At 39.6% G+C, this 17,267-nt stretch overlaps 1 protein-coding gene across 5 annotated transcripts in view; it reads left to right on the top strand.

Annotated features, from left to right (window-relative positions):
- PCCA (propionyl-CoA carboxylase subunit alpha) overlaps positions 1-17,267 on the top strand; it is a 363,650-nt gene that overhangs the window by 279,064 nt on the left and 67,319 nt on the right. For 4 of the 5 annotated variants that reach the window (XM_044927096.2, XM_025262608.3, XM_025262607.3 and 1 more), the window contains one exon: positions 13,658-13,711. In XM_044927096.2, the coding sequence (XP_044783031.2) occupies positions 13,658-13,711 (54 nt within the window). Of the gene's footprint in view, positions 1-8,892; positions 8,974-13,657; positions 13,712-17,267 lie in introns of those variants that run through there. The other variant, XM_025262610.3, reaches the window with a different exon arrangement.

The following is a 17,267-nucleotide window of genomic DNA, read 5'->3' as shown; positions in this document are numbered from 1 at the left end:
GGAAGCTCCGGAACTGGATCTGCTCTTGTGAGCTGTCAGCTACTTTTGTCTGTCATTTACCTCTGGGGAACCCCTAGCCACTTACAGTTTGTGAGTTTGTGTGTGTCTTTTGCAGGCTAAGGGTCTCAGATGATATTTGAGATACTTTTGCATGGTCATGAAATGGGAGGTGGATGGGGAAGATTCAAGTAAGGAAGTAATGTGAGCTACACATGAAAATTAGGTTGGAGAAGCCAAGTTGTGAACGGAAGGTTAGAGTCTATGCTTTTCAATCACCAGCGGAGATGTCATTGACACTTTTTGCAGAGGAAAGTAATGTCCATCAGAATGCTGTTGCGGGAGCTTGTGTCTTCACAATAAAGGGGGGAATGGAAAAGTTCATTTAGAAGATACAGTATTCATATTACTTCACTCATGAGGTAATGGGTTCTAAAGTAGGGTGCTGGCAGCGTACAGAAAAGAGAGGGCTGACTTTGGGAGAAGCTGATGATGAGAACTTGACACAGTTTGTTGAATTCTCTATGCGTAGAGTAGGGCTTCCCTGATAGCTCAGTTGGTAAAGAATCTGCCTGCAATGCAGGAGACTCTGGTTTGATTCTTGGGTTGGGAAGATCTGCTGGAGAATGGATAGGCTACCCTCTCCAGTATTCTTGGGCTTCCCTTGTGGCTCAGCTGGTAAAGAATCCACCTGAATATGGGAAACCTGGGTTTGATCCCTGGGTTGGGAAGATCCCCTGGAGAAGGGAAAGGCTACCCACTCCAGTATTCTTGCATAGAGAATCCCATAGACTGTGTATAGGCCATGGGATCACAAAGAGTCAGACACGACTGATCGACTTTCACACACACGTGCATACAGTGGGGTACCGTAGCAACCACAAAATCCTGACTCCCATGAGCACTGGTCTTCTGCTTTGACCATTTTTCTTATTATTTTTTTAATTTGTTTGTATTGGCCTTGCCTGTCATTGTTAGATGGTTATCCTCTTAAAAACAAGGTTTTGAAAGTGAACCCTGCGTTCTGTGTTTTTTTACATGCCAAGCCACCCATCATCTGGTGGTGGTGGTTTAGCCACTAAGTTGTGTCTGACTTCATGGTCCCATGGACTGTAGCCCCGCCAGGCTCCTCTGTCCATGGGATTCTCCAGGCAAGAATACTGGAGTGGGTTGCCATTTCTTTCTCCATTGGATCTTCCCCACCCAGGAGTCAAACCTGTGTCTCCTGCACTGGTGGGTGGATTCTTTATCACTGAGCCTGCAGAGAAGCCCCCACCAGTCATCTACCAGAGTTCTGTGCCAGCCTGAGATCAGATCTGCTGCACTTTTATCAAGATTTTCTTCCACGCTACTTTGTAGCCTCAACAGGATTTTTAAAATTGTGCTAAAATATACATAAATTATAAAACATGAAATTTGCTGTTTTACCCAGTTTCAGGTGTGCAGGTCAGTGGCATTAAGTACATTCACACGGCTGTGCTGCTGTCACCCGCTGTCCATCTCTTGAACTTTCTGTCCTCACAAACTGAAACTGTTCCCTGAAACAATACCCGCCCCCCGGCCCGCCCCGTTCCCCCTCCTCACGGTGCTTGGCAGCCACTGTTCTGCTATCTGTCACTATGAATTTGACTACCCTAGGCTCTTCATGGAAGTGCACTCACAAAGTGTGTGTATGTTTGAGCCTGGCTTATTTCGATGAGCATAATGTCTTTAAGGTTTACCCGTGTTGTGACATATGTCAAAATTAATTATCAATCATAAAATACATATATGCATATCACATTTTGTTTATCCATTCATCTGTTGATGGACTTTTGGGCTGTTTCTGCCTTTTGGCTGTTGTGGATAATATTGCCATGAAAATGGGTGTGCAGATACCTCTTCTGGTCCCTGCTTTTAGTTCTCAGGGGTATATGCCCACAATTGGAATTGCTGGATCACAGGGTAATTCTAGGGTAATCTTTTGAAGAAGCTCCATTCTGTTTTCAACAGCAGCTGCACTATTTTACACTCCTACCAGCACCACTCAAGGACCAATTTCTGCACATTTTCACCAACGCTTGGTATTTTCTGATCATTGCTGTTGTTGTAATAGCTCTCCCAGTGGATGTGAAGCAGCATCTCATTGTGGGACAGGATTTTCTGGATCGTCATTAAAAAAGCATTCAGGGTACTTCTCAATACTTGCCATTTCTTTATTTTACTGTGTAACCAACTCGTTGCATAAATGGAACTCTTTTGCTGCCAGTAGAAGTAACTGTCTTACAACCATTCTTTCAAATTTGTCATCTCAGTTTATTTTTTCCTCCCATGCATAAGCTCACATACACTTCTCACAGTCCATAAAGTTGCTATCAGGTCATAAGCAAAGTCGTAGCCTATCTGGCAGAGAAGGTGTCTGAAAGTCTAGTTCATTGTAATGTCAAAACTGATTAAAAAAACCCAAAACACCTCTTGATTAAAGCTGCTAAAATTTCTCAGACTGAGAAGTGTTTTCAGGGAATACAAGAGTGTTGCTTGCTTCTTTCTTGGTTTATATCCTCCTGCACTTCCTACCTGCTATCCTGGGGTCTCTCCGGAGTTGCAGGATGGGGGAAGGGTGAGTAGTAACTTGTTGGAGGAACTAGGTTGACCAAGGCACACGGTATTCATTCTTCCCAGGCATGACAAGTGCCCAAAGCTGTCTGGGTCTTCTAGGACATTTTGTGGGTTTGGGAGGAATTCCTCACTTGCAGAACTCTTAATGCCCTGCTCTGTCTTTTCCTGATTCCCATCCCTCCTGGTAGGCAGAGTCTCTTAAAGTTACCCAGCGTGGGTCTCTTCTCCGTGATCCACGTCCAGGCCACGTGCGTGCCTCGCCACAGTCTGTCTTCTTTCCCTGTTACCAGGAGTCTTGCTTATCCTCCCTAGGTGTCCCTCAAAACCCACGAGTTTCAGAAAATCAAGGGAGTCTCATGAATTCCTTGAAGTTTTCAACCTTGAATTCTTAGCTTAAGAATTCATGTCCTCTATTTTTTAACCTCTTTCCTATTGTCTTGAAGTAGGAATGGGTAATTGCTGGTTTTGCTGTGTCTTAGTTTCTTGCCTAGCATGTCCTGCTCGGTAGCGTGGTCTACCATCTTGCTTAAGGATATGTGGGTATTTAACACCTCTCTAGTTTTATTGCTGAATCCCTATATCTACACAGTCTTCCCTGATAATCCGGGCTTCCCTGAGAGCTCAGTGGTGAAGAATCCGCCTGCAGTGCAGGAGACCCTGCTTCGATTCCTGGGTTGGGAAGATCTCCTGAAGAACGGATAGGCTACCCTCTCCAGTATTTTTGGGCTTCCCTTGTGGCTCTGCTGGAAAAGAATCTGCCTGCAATGCAGGAGACCCCGGTTCGATCTCTGGGTTGGGAAGATCCCCTGGAGAAGGGAAAGGCTCCCCACTCCAGTGTTCTGGCCGGGAGCATTCCATGGACTGTGTAGTCCACAGGGTCCTAAAGAGTTGGGCACGACTGAGCAGCTTTCACCACCACCACCCTGTGTCTACGTGGAAAGAGCACTGAACATCTTTATTTGATTAGATGATGAAATATTAATACTTGGGGAAGAAGCCTTACTTTTGCTTTAGTAGTTGGTTCCCTTCTCCAATCACGTTATATTTATCTGTTCACTTTCCTTGTTTCCATAGGTAAGCCTCATGAATTTAATATTATCTATTCATTTCCTTAAAAATAAATTGTATTTTGGCATGTACCATTATTTGGATAATGAATTTCATAAATGACTAAATTGTTTTAATTGGTCTGAATTACCTGTTTAAGTTTTGATTTGACCTTGAATTTCCACCTCCTTGTTGAGTTCCTGGCCCATGTTAAAGCTCAGTAACTGGACGAATGGTTGAGTGGGTGGATGAATGGGTAGTCATCTTTCATTTTTGTAATCTCAGAAATAAATCTGCCGTATCTCTACCTTCATTTTAAGATTTAGATTTCTTCTAAGCCTTTGTCAAATTAAGTTATGTGCATAAGATAGCCTTCTTTGCCATTTTATCCATTCTCTTTAATTCCTGATCTTCCAACATTTGTGAAATCCGTTATCTATTGGATAGCATGGCGGGTTGGTCTGTGCAGATACAGAATCACTGTATTCCCAGGAACTTGCCCACGAAAGTATCTTGCTTATATAGCACGTCTCTTTCCAGTCAAGTCCCTGTTTGCCCTCATTTGCCGTGGGAGCACCTGAGCTGGTGCAGACGATCAGTACCACCTCTTGATGGTTATTGAGTAGGGTCCACCCAGACTGTTGCTCATTTCTTCCTTTGCCAGGTGTGCACACACCTTGCTTGCACTCTCTCCCCCAGCATCACTAATTATTCATGGCGCGTACCACCTCTTACTCCAGTATGTCCACGTGTCTACATGGTACTTTCTTTTTTTCTTATGTATTTTAAATACTTAAGATTCGAGAGAATCATACTCTTGGACACAAATTTCCACCATTATTAATAACTTTAAGTCTAGAGCTAATGATGCATTTATCTGATGGGGGAAGAGATCATATGTTTTGAAATAAGGTAATCTGTAATAAAGAACTGGGGATATAAACCTTAAAAACTCCTGAAGATACTTAAAGGCCCTCTTTAGAATTTTAATACTTTTAAAATCCATTTCTTCATCTAATAATTAAACATTTTCCTTCAAATATTATTGTTCAATGAAAAGAAAATGATAGTATTTCATGATTATTTTCTTTTTACTGTTGGAAAAGAAATGCAAAAAAGTAAAATGGCTGTCTGGGGAGGCCTTACAAATAGCTGTGAAAAGAAGAAAAGTGAAAAGCAAAGGAGAAAAGGAAAGATATAAACATCTGAATGCAGAGTTCCAAAGAATAGCAAGAAGAGATAAGAAAGCCTTCTTCAGTGATCGATGCAAAGAAATAGAGGAAAACAACAGAATGGGAAAGACTAGAGATCTCTTCAAGAAAGTCAGAGATACCAAAGGAACATTTCATGCAAAGATGAGCTCGATAAAGGACAGAAATGGTATGGACCTAACAGAAGCAGAAGATATTAAGAAGAGATGGCAAGAATACACAGAAGAACTGTACAAAAAAGATCTTCACGACCCAGATAATCACAATGGTGTGATCACTAACCTAGAGCCAGACATCATGGAATGTGAAGTCAAGTAGGCCTTAGAAAGCATCACTACGAACAAAGCTAGTGGAGATGATAGAAAAACATCTATTTCTGCTTTATTGACTATGCCAAAGCCTTTGACTGTGTGGATCACAATAAACTGTGGAAAATTCTGAAAGAGATGGGAATACCAGACCACCTGATCTGCCTCTTGAGAAATTTGTATGCAAGTCAGGAAGCAACAGTAAGAACCGGACATGGAACAACAGACTGGTTCCAAATAGGAAAAGGAGTACGTCAAGGCTGTGTATTGTCACCCTGTTTATTTAACTTTTATGCAGAGTACATCATGAGAAACGCTGGACTGGAAGAAACACAAGCTGGAATCAAGATTGCCGGGAGAAATCTCAATAACCTCAGATATGCAGATGACACCACCCTTATGGCAGAAAGTGAAGAGGAACTCAAAAGCCTCTTGATGAAAGTGAAAGAGGAGAGTGAAAAAGTTGGCTTAAAGCTCAACGTTCAGAAAACGAAGATCATGGCATCCGGTCCCATCACTTCATGGGAAATAGATGGGGAAACAGTGGAAACAGTGTCAAACTTTATTTTTCTGGGCTCCAAAATCACTGCAGATGGTGACTGCAGCCATGAAATTAAAAGACGCTTACTCCTTGGAAGGAAAGTTATGACCAACCTAGATAGCATATTCAAAAGCAGAGACATTACTTTGCCAACCAAGGTCCGTCTAGTCAAGGCTATGGTTTTTCCAGTGGTCATGTATGGATGTGAGAGTTGGACTGTGAAGAAAGCTGAGTGCCGAAGAATTGATGCTTTTGACCTGTGGTGTTGGAGAAGACTCTTGAGAGTCCCTTGGACAGCAAGGAGATCCAACCAGTCCATTCTGAAGGAGATCAGCCCTGGGATTTCTTTGGAAGGAATGATGCTAAAGCTGAAACTCCAGTACTTTGGCCACCTCATGCGAAGAGTTGACTCATTGGAAAAGACTCTGATGCTGGGAGGGATTGGGGGCAGGAGGAGAAGGGGACGACAGAGGATGAGATGGCTGGATGGCATCACTGACTCGATGGACATGAGTCTGAGTGAACTCCGGGAGTTGGTGATGGACAGGGAGGCCTGGCGTGCTTCGATTCATGGGGTCGCAAAGAGTCAGACATGACTGAGCGACTGATCTGATCGGATCTGATCTGATACACTGGAGCATTCCTGCTATTTTCACTGTATATGTGGAATCCATCAGTAATAGTGCATATTAAATACGTCTTAATGGTATAACCTGAGAAACTAACAATCTTTTCTCATTCTTTTGTGGAAAGATATATTCTCATTTCCAAATTACCAATTTTAAAAGTTATGAAATGAAACAGTTTGTCCAATAGGAATCTAATATGGGCCATATTTGCAGTTCTTGAGTTTTCATAGTAGCCACATTAAGAAAACAAGAACAACTGAAATTCTCTTTTAAAATCCATTTATTTAATCTAGTATTTCCAAAGTGTTAACATTCTACCTGAAACAGTATTTAAAAATTACTAATGTGATATCGGAAGTGAAATGTACACCTGACATATATATGACAAAAAGTAATGTAAGTTGAATGATTAAAGTGGAAAACACCAAAACAATGAAGTTGTGTTTAAAAGAAAATATATATACTACTTCTGTATTTAAAATTAAATTATAAATTTATTTTCTCAGTTGCCTTAATCACATTTCAAATTCTCAATAGCCATATGTGGCTAGTTAGACGGCTCACAAATAAAACCTTTTGTAAGTCAGATGGTGTTAGTGCAAGGGGAAAAAAAAAAAACAACAACCACATTTTTAGCAAGTGTTCCTCTTCTCATTTCAACCACAGTTTTGGTTTTTATCATTAAAGATTAGAAATAGATGAACTAAATTCATTTTTAAAGAGAAGATAAATTTCTCATCTAGGTGACAACCTTTTAAAATTTTTATTTATAAGCTTAACAGAAATTAGAACAATTTTAAAAAAGTGACGTGATTTCCTGTCTGGAACGTATAACTGAAGTGTTGAAACTAAACAGAAAATTTTGCCGTTCTATACATGTTAAGCGCACTGCTTTTCTTCACACATCCAAGCACCTTCCTACTCTGGAACGTGCCGGATAAATAGAACTTCTTTTATTATTCCTATGACTGTAGTCTCTTCCTGTGAAGTAATTTTTTTTTTTTTAAGAAGCACTTTAATTTTACTCTAAAGAATTCAGTTTTCGGTTTCTTACAATGTAATTTGTCTGCTGGGATTTGATGTATTGTTTCTTGCTAGCATTTTCCATACTAGATTTTCATTTTGCGTAGTCACGTTGTTTGAACATTTGCGAGCAGGGCCCACTAACTGCTGTTGGCCTGCTCCTTTGTGTGGCATGATTTCTTCTCCCCACTGCTCACAGCAGGTTGTCTACAGGCCTGAAGAGTAGCTAAATACTTTTGAAAATATCTTGAGATCCTGCTAAGGTCTTAACAATTTCCGCATTTGTGTGATGTGCAGCTATTCATGGTGTACCTTTGAAGGCTTTTTTCTTTTTATTTCTCATATTCTTGCTTAAATATTTTCAAGAGAAGATAAATTTATTATAAATAACAGTACAAAGCTGATTGCAGTCCTATTGCATTCTGCATTGAATAGGTCATTGATATTCAACTAAGTGGAACAAATTTTCTATGTTAAAGCAGACAAATTTGGAATAGTGTCACATGCATCTCATGTTATTTACTACAGAATACCAGATTAAATGGATTACTTGTGAATTGATTGCAGTGTTAAATAGATGATATAACATGATAACTTAAAATGCTCAGTGGGCCTTTGTAATATAGAATAGTATACAAGCACATGAATATAATAGAAGAGAGGTTATCGTGTTTGTTGAATGTATGTCTGTGATATATTTGCCAAATGCTTGTCCAGAGAGAATTTGAATAGATTTTTAAGATTTAACCTTGATTTTCTGTTTCTAAAGAAAATGGATTTTCTCACCATTTCAGAAGACAAATGAAAAATGTTATTTTTTTTTTTCTGGTTTTTAGATTAAAATAACTCCCACAACTTCTGAGAACAAACTTTAGTTTTAATCCTAATAAATGTATGAGTACAGGTGCTAAAATAAATATGTTAGGAATATCTTGACGAGAAAATTAAATGAAGTAGTAGCTTACATTTTGCTTATACTGTACCAGTACCAGAAAAAAGTGAATTTGAAAGTAATCGTCTTATGTTTTTAGGCCCCAAATAAGTGTACCCCACATTTTTTAGATGTTTCCTCCCCCCATTCCCTTAGAAGTAATTAGCTGTTATTTTTTAACTATATGCATGTGGTTACTCTGGAGTCATCAAATGTAATATGAAACCATCTATTTAGAATGTATAGGATATATAAATAAATAACTTGAAGAAGTAGAGGATGGTATTTTTTCCTAATGAAGTAGGAGATGAAAGAGTAATTATTAACCATCTCCTTTTCACATTCCTGAAAACATCACTTACAGTTACACATCTTAGAAACAAGCCCACCAGTAGTAGCACAGAAATAACGCCTTGCACTGTGCTTCAAAAATTTAATCACTATTTAACAGCTGGGATGTATTTATAGCCATAATTCAAAATATTAATTTCAGTGCAGGTCTGCCTGCTTTTGTAGTGTAGCCTAGAAGCTTAGCCATTTTCTTGTCTCTAGTGGCATGTGTTTTATGATTTGGAGTTGCTTTTAAAAATTTAATGTAATGGGAAAGTGTCTTTCTCAATCCCCTCCCCCTCCCCCACACACACTTCTTTCTTCTCTACTATCTGTTAAGTAGAAAATTATGTTTTAGTAGCTGCCACAAGAAGAGGATTTTGAACAGTATAAACACTGATTATGGAAAATAATGCAGGCAGCTGCACTGAAGACCGATAAGACCAATCCCGTAGTAATGGCCTTTAAAACATATTATCAAGTTGGGAATCAGTGAGGGGAAAGAGACAACTATGACTGTTTCTTCTCTTACTGTTCAGCAAGATTACTTTTAAAGGTGAAACTGCCTCTGATTTTATTATCTGAGAGATATCTTTGGAGCATTTTAGAACTTTGTGAATGTTTGGCTTTTTTTGACTGAGCAATCTTGCTAATTGTGCATGAATTTGATTCTAACAAATGTTGAAATTGTTGCATTAACAAAGTCTTCTTAAATATTCTTTTCCTTAAAGAAGGGAAAAGGGAGTATATTTTATAAATGTTGAAGCAGACTATTAGAATAAGAAAAGAAGGCCATTTTTGTCTAGCTATGAAGTGCCACTTAAAATAGAAAATGGGGTGAAATATTTGGAGAAAATATTTTAGGATAGGATATGTTTCAGGAAAATAAGTTTTAAGTTTTATTTTATTTTTGCTCTGAGCCTATCAAGTGGCCAGTTGGTGTGTGTTTGGGCGTGCCTCAGACTCGTCGTAGGCATGGAGTGCTTTGTTCTCCGTGGAGTCATAAACCAAATGGTCTCAATTCTAGACTGTGAGAAAAGTGTGCATTCCTGTTTCCTGTAGCCAAGTAAATTCCAATTTTGAGTGAAATTTTATTTCCCTGTTTTCTATTACGTCCGTCTTTATTGCTGAGATATGTCAGGTGTGGATGCTTTCAAGTACACAGACGGGAGTAGCTGTGGTGAGAACAATCTGAGACTCTGTAGATAAGTGATTTTAACTTGCTTTCAATTGAATGCGATAGGGTAACTTATTGGTGCTTATATGTATGGTTTACATATCATTGTTACAATTTAATTGTTTGTAAAAATATAAATTCTAAACCTGTTTCCATTTTACATATTGCAGAATTACTTCTGTTTGCCTGGGAATCAGCCCAGCCCTTGTAGGGTAAGGGAAAGGAACCGTTGTATTTTGTAAATGTCTCCTACATAGAAAGTAATGCCAGTACAACTCAGGCAGTGGACTAGACTCAGGAGATACAGCGGTGACCAAGACTTACATTGTATCAGGGGGATGTAGATGCCAAACACATAAACACATAAAGAAGGTAACTTGAGTGCTAAGAAGGTCAGTGAAGACTGTAACAGGATAATCATTGAAGATGATTAAGGAGATAGCTTTAGGCAGGGAGAGAAGCTTTTGTTAGGAAGTCCTCTCTGAATAGCTACCATTGAGATGAAACCTGTGGGGAGTAGGAGGAAGCCTTACAAAAATCTAGGGGAGTAAAGTCCCAAGTGTAAAGAATAGCAAGTGTAAAGGCCCTGAGGCAGGAACAGGACTAGGACTGGTTTGTGTGGAGGCCAGAAGAAAGGTCAGTATCCCAAGTGTAGTTGTTTAGTCACCGAGTCGTGTCCAACTCTTTGCAACCCCGTGGACTGCAGCACACCAGGCTTCCCTGTCCATCACCAACTCCCAGAGTTTACTCAAACTCATGTCCATTGAGTTGGTGATGCCATCCAACCATCTCATCCTCTGTCATTCCCTTCTCCTCCCGCCTTCAGTCTTTCCCAGCATCAAGGTCTTTTCAAATGAGTCAGTTCTTCGCATCAGGTGGCTAAAGTGTTGGAGTTTCTGCTTGAGCATCAGTCCTTCCATTGAATATTCAGGACTGATCTCCTTTAGGATGGACTGATTGGATCTCCTTGCTGTCCAAGGGACTCTCAAGAGTCTTCTCCAACACCACACTTCCAAAGCGTCAATTCTTCGGTGCTCAGCTTTCTTTGTGATCCAACTCTCACATCCATACATGACTACTGGAAAAACCATAGCCTTGACTAGACAGACTTGTTGGCAAAGTAATGTCTCTGCTTTTGAATATGCTGTCTAGGTTGGTCATAACTTTCCTTCCAAGGAGTAAGCGTCTTTTAATTTCATGGCTGCATTCACCACCTGCAGTGATTTTGGAGCCCAAGAACATAAAGTGTGTCACTGTTTCCATTGTTTCTCCATCTGTTTGCCATGAAGTGATGGGACCAGATGCCATGATCTTAGTTTCCTGATTGTTGAGCTTTAAGCTGACTTTTTCACTCTCCTCTTTCACATTCATCAAGAGTCTCTTTAGTTCTTCATTTTCTGGCATAAGGGTGGTGTCATCTGCATATCTGAGGTTATTGATATTTCTCCTGGCAATCTTGATTCCAGATTGTACTTTATCCAGCCCTGCGTTTCTCATGATGTACTCTGCAAGTGTAGTTAGAGTGCTAAATATAGACAGGGACCAGGTCATATAGGATCTTTGTAGACCCAGAAAATTGGGTTTTATTAAATTCCTTCTGCAAAACTTTTGAAGAGTTTGAATAGAACAATGGTAAGACGTGCTTTAGGAGATGGCAATGGCAACCCACTCCAGTACTCTTGCCTGGAAAATCCCATGGACAGAGGAGCCTGGTAGGCTGCAGTCCATGGGGTCACAAAGAGTCAGACACGACTGAGCGACTTCACTTTCACTTTCCACTTTCATGCATTGGAGAAGGAAATGGCAACCCACTCCAGTGTTCTTGCCTGGAGAATCTGAGGGACGGGGGAGCCTTGTGGGCTGCCGTCTATGGGGTCGCACAGAGTCGGACACGACTTAGCAGCAGCAGCAGCAAGATGTGCTTTAAAAGGGCTGCTGTGAGGCAGGTGGACTCCTGGGAACAAGTGGTAGAGACAAGGAAATGATTTGTATGTTCATGGTGGTCATCTACGTGAGAGGTGCTGACGATGGTTTAGACAAAGAGTCAGTCAAATCCAGCCCACTACCAGTTTTTGTACAGTTCACTAGTTGAGTGGTTTTTTAAAGTTTGGAAGTATTACATTTTAAATGGTTGAAAGAAAAAAGAATGTTTCATGACACATGAAAAGTATATGAGATTCAAATTTTAGGTTCGTAAATACAGTTTTACCAGAACACAGCTGCCTTTATTCATTTTTATCTGTCTGTGGAGTTTTATCATATGTAGCAACTCAGTGCCCTGCTTTTTCCCTATTGACAGCAGTTCAGTGGCTTAGGAGTTTGTGGGGATTTTTTTTTTTTTTTTGGATGCAGGACCAAGATTGAATTTTTTCTGAACAGAAAGAACTGTCCTCAGCCACTATTATGGAACATCTTACAGCTTTGAAAATTAGCTTGTGCTGTGGACTTGATAATATTTCTTAATGAATTCACGCTGAAACTGTAAGACAAAACAGCATTTACATGCAAAATGCACACTGTGGTCAAGTCTTTTTGACAAATGATGTTTGAGACACAGCTAGTGTCAAGTTGCTTTTTAGAGTCCGTGGGCTGTCAAAACAAGAAGTGGACTAGAGGTCCAACAGCATTTTTCAAATCTCAGTGCAAAAGCAAAGAATATTTCCATATTTTATAATCTACATAACTGTACTGTTGAGGATATTTCACTTACCCTTCAATTGGAAGTGATTAAATTGCAAAATAATGTTATGCTAAGGCAGATATCAAGAGAAGAATCTAGCAAAATCTGGCCCTTTGGAGAAAAAAATTGTCAGCCCTTGGCGTAGACTAAGGTGGTAGTGGTGGCGAAGACTTGAAGTGAGCCAATGTGACATATATTTTGGAGGGAAGATAGAGAAGATTGGTAGGTGGATTAGATACTAGGTATGAAGGCAGTTAAAGAATTGAAGATGAGCCCTGAGTGAATGATGATAGTATTTACTGAGATGGGAAGGCTAGGGGAGAAGCAGGTTTGGGGAGGCAGATCAAGAATTCTGTTTGGACTTGCTAGGTTTAATATGTGCATTAGATATCCAAGTATTGCTATCCAACTAACAGATGACTACATGAGTCTTGAACTCAGGATAAGTGAGAGTTGAAAACGTAAATTTGATGATCATATTCATTAGATTTTCTGTAAAATCTAATGGATTTCATATATGGATCTGCCATATACAAAAGATTGAAGTTGGACCCTTACATTACACTAGATACAAAAATTGACACAAAGTGGATTAAAGACCTAAGCATAATGCCTAAAACTATAAAACTTCCAGAAGAAAATGTAGGCGAAAGCTTCATGACTTTGGAATTGACAGTGATTTCTTGGATATAACTCCAAAATTGTAAGCAGAAAAGCATAGATACATTGGACTATATAAAATTTAAGGAAAATTGTGTATCAAAGGACACAATGGAGTGAAGAGGCATCCTGTGGAATGGGAGAAATATTTGAAGTCATACATCTGATAAAGGGTTAATATCCAGAATATATAAAGAACTCTTGCAGCTTAACAACAGGAAATTAAATAACCTGATTAAAAGTTGGACAAAGGCCTTGAATAGATGTTGCTCCAGTGAAGAAGCACAAGTGGGCAACAAGCACAGGAAGAGGTGCTTGGCATCTTACTTCATACATGTATCTGCCCTTCATTCCTTTTTATGGCCAAATAATATTCTATTGCATGAAATACCATATTTTGTTTATTCATTTATCAGTCGATGGACATGTGGGTTGTTTGGCTATTAGGAGTAATGCTGCTATGAACATTCAGGTACATGTTTTTGTGTGGCTGAGAATTCATTTTATGTCTCTTTTTTTCCCCAGTGTCTTTCTCGCGAAGCAGGGGGCAACATGAGCATTCAGTTTCTTGGCACAGTGGTAAGTAGGAAAGGATGACTACTTTATATGTTCTTTAATTTACAGAGAGATCAACTGGAAAAGTGATCAGCTGGTTTTAGCCCTTGTGTTTGAACTTGGCTTCACCGTGGTTTTGTTTTGCTGTTAAGTGAGATGTCTTTGTATAAGAAATGGATTCTTTAACATGTGGGGAAAATTCTCGTGATGGAGTAAGTTTAGCTATTTCTTATTAGAGACAAAATAATTTTAAAAATTATTTGCAGTTTGTTGAATCTTTGAAGTACTTTTTTCGCTGGATACTCTTTCCCTATTTTTGATAAAAATAAAAACAAATTTTAAAAAGATGCTTATGAATAGTGACCTTGGGGGGTTCCCTGGTGGCCTAGTGGTTAGGACTCTGTGCTCTCACTGCCGAGGGCCCAGGTTCAATCCTTGGTCAGGGAAGTAAGATCCCACAATAAGCCAGGTGGCATAACCAAAAAAAAAAAAAAACCAAACAAACAGGTGATTGATATTTTATGTTTGGTTTTTTTTTTTTTTTCGCTTAGTTTTCCATCTAGCTTCTTCTATTAGGTCCACATTTCTAATGAAATTGAATAATAATTTCAAAATTATATAGCTCTACATAGTAAAAAGAAACTTATTTCACACTTATTTTTACTTATGAGTTTATAGGTACCATATTAGTAGTAGTATAATTTTCCAAAATAATTTGGTGAAAAAGATATTTTATTGTTTTAATATCATTTCTCCACTTATTGCTATTGTATTTGCATATTTCTCTGTGTATTCTTCTGTTAGGTATCATTTATAATCTGTAAAATGGTTCATATCTTTTGGGTACCTTGTTTAGGTTGTAAATTTACATTGGGTATTTCTGTTGGCTCTGTAACTTGAGGATATCAGCGGACAAGTTTGTGGCTTAGATCAAAAGAAAAGTGACTTTGCCACTGAGTTACAGAGGATATCAATAACAATGTCCATTTACTTCATGCATTGTACTTTATATATGTATAGAGGTGTGGTATAGTTTACAGATTAAAGTACATGTGAAGACACTTGTCCAATATGTACTTTTTAAGTGTTGCCCCTAGGACTTGTAGTTATTCTTGCTTTTCTGATTAATAGTTATTAGTTAAGTTCAGTTGATCAGTCATGTCCGAATCTTTGTGACCCCATGAATCGCAGCATGACACGCCTCCCTGTCTATAACCAGCTCCTGGAGTTTACCCAAACTCACGTCCATCGAGTCAGTGATGCCATCCAACCATCTCATCCTCTGCAACCCCTTCTCCTCCTGCCCCCAATCCCTCCCAGCATCAGAGTCTTTTCCAATGAGTCAACTCTTCGCATGAGGTGGCCAAAGTATTGGAGTTTCAGCCTCAGCATCAGTCCTTCCAGTGAACACCCAGGACTGATCTCCTTCAGAATGGACTGGTTGGATCTCCTTGCAGTCCAAGGGACTCTCAAGAGTCTTCTCCAACACCACAGTTCAAAAGCATCAATTCTTCGGCACTCGGCTTTCTTCACAGTCCAACTCTCACATCCATACATGACTACTGGAAAAACCATAGCCTTGACTAGATGATCTTTGTTGGCAAAGTAATGTCTCTGCTTTTGAATATGCTGTCTAGGTTGGTCATAAGTTTCCTTCCAAGGAGTAAGCATCTTTTAATTTCATGGCTGCAGTCACCATCTGCAGTGATTTTGGAGCCCCAAAAAATAAAGTCTGACACTGTTTCCACTGTTTCCCCATCTGTTTGCCATGAAGTGATGGGACCAGATGCCATGATCTTAGTTTTCTGAATGTTGAGCTTTAAGCCAACTTTTTCACTCTCCTCTTTCACTTTCATCAAGAGGATTTTTAGTTCCTCTTCACTTTCTTCCATAAGGGTGGTGTCATCTGCATATCAGGTTACTGATATTTCTCCTGGCAGTCTTGATTCCAGCTTGTGCTTCTTCCAGCCCAGCATTTCTCATGATGTACTCTGCATTTAAGTTAAATAAGCAGGGTGACAATATACATCCTTGACGTACTCCTTTTCCTATTTGGAGCCAGTCTGTTGTTCCATGTCCAGTTCTAACTCTTGCTTCCTGACCTGCATATAGGTTTCTCAAGAGGCAGGTCAGGTGGTCTGATATTCCCATCTCTTTCAGAATTTTCCAGTTTATTGTGATCCACACAGTCAAAGACTTTGGCATGTGCTTATTTTTTCAACTAAAAAATTTAAATTTTATTTAAATCCATAAGAAATTGGATTAGGGTTCTCCAGAGAAATAGAACCAACAGAGTATGTGTATTATGTTTTCATATGTAAGGAGAGAGAGAGAGAGATTGGTTGGTTGATTGACTTTAAGCAGTTGATTCCTCTGAGTGTGGAGGCAATTCCCAAACCTGCAGAGTAGTTACATTTCAAGTTCAAGGTCAGTGTGCCTGTAGTATTCCTTCCTGCTTGGGAGGTTAATCCTTTTTCTTCAACTGATTGAAAGAGGCCCACCCATGTTATTAGAGGGTAATCTGCTTTACTCAGAGTCTACTGATTTAAATGTTAACCTCATCTAAAAATGAAAGAAAAAACAAAACAAAACCATGGCACTTTTCTGGAGGTCCATTGGTTAAGACTCTGTGCTCCTAATGCTGGGGGTGCAGGTTTGATCCCTGGTTGAGTAACTAAGATCCTGCATGCCTTGGCCAAAAAAAAAAAAAAGGAACAAAAAACCCTTTATAGAAACATCTAGAATACTGTTTGACCAAATATCTGAATACTGTTGGCTAGCCAAGTTGACACACAAAATTAACCATTGTCAAAGTGTTCATTTTATCCCTTAGAGGTTTTGAAGTTTTTAACAATAGACGTATTCTTCCAGAAACAGATTTACACATCTTTTCATGCAACAATTGTGAACATCTTCCTACGTCATTGCATAAAGATCCATGCCATTCTTTTTTTATCAGCTACCAAGACTTACATTATGGGTAGAGTCTTCTGGACCTCTTGTTCTCATGCTAGAAAGGGTTTTTGTGCTGTGTCTGCTATTTGTTACTGCTCCTTGCATTCTAATAGATTTCTCAGGGTTCAGACATTGAAAAAAATACTTCTTGACAGCCACAGCCTGCAAAAGAAAACCCAAACCAACATAAACTTCCTCCTACAATTTTTCCTGTCTCAGAAAATGGCAACTTAAGCTAAAAGTTTGTCTTTTCCTTGAATTCCCTCTTCCGCCACTCTCACTGCCCCCATCCTGACGAAAGTCTTCATCACCTCTTGTCCAAATTGTTGGAGCAGCCAGTCTTCCCACCTCCACCCCTGCTCCCTGCTTATCATTAATATAGCGGTTAAAGTGATCCTTTTAAAATACACATCAGCTCAGCCAGCCTAGTTGCTAGTCTTCAAACATGTCAGGCACTAGCATCAGGGCCTCCTCCCTTGCCTCTCTTCTGCCAGGCCCAGCTCTCACGGCCTCATCTAAGCCTGATTACCTCCCGAAGGCGCCACTGCCAAATAGCGGCACCGTGAGGATGGGGACGCCAACGTATGAACCGGGTGGAGGGGACACGAGCATTCAGTCCATAATG

The sequence above is a fragment of the Bubalus bubalis genome, chromosome 13, assembly GCF_019923935.1.
Source record: "Bubalus bubalis isolate 160015118507 breed Murrah chromosome 13, NDDB_SH_1, whole genome shotgun sequence".
Taxonomy (NCBI): domain Eukaryota; kingdom Metazoa; phylum Chordata; class Mammalia; order Artiodactyla; family Bovidae; genus Bubalus; species Bubalus bubalis.
This window is presented reverse-complemented; position numbering and strand designations above follow the sequence as displayed.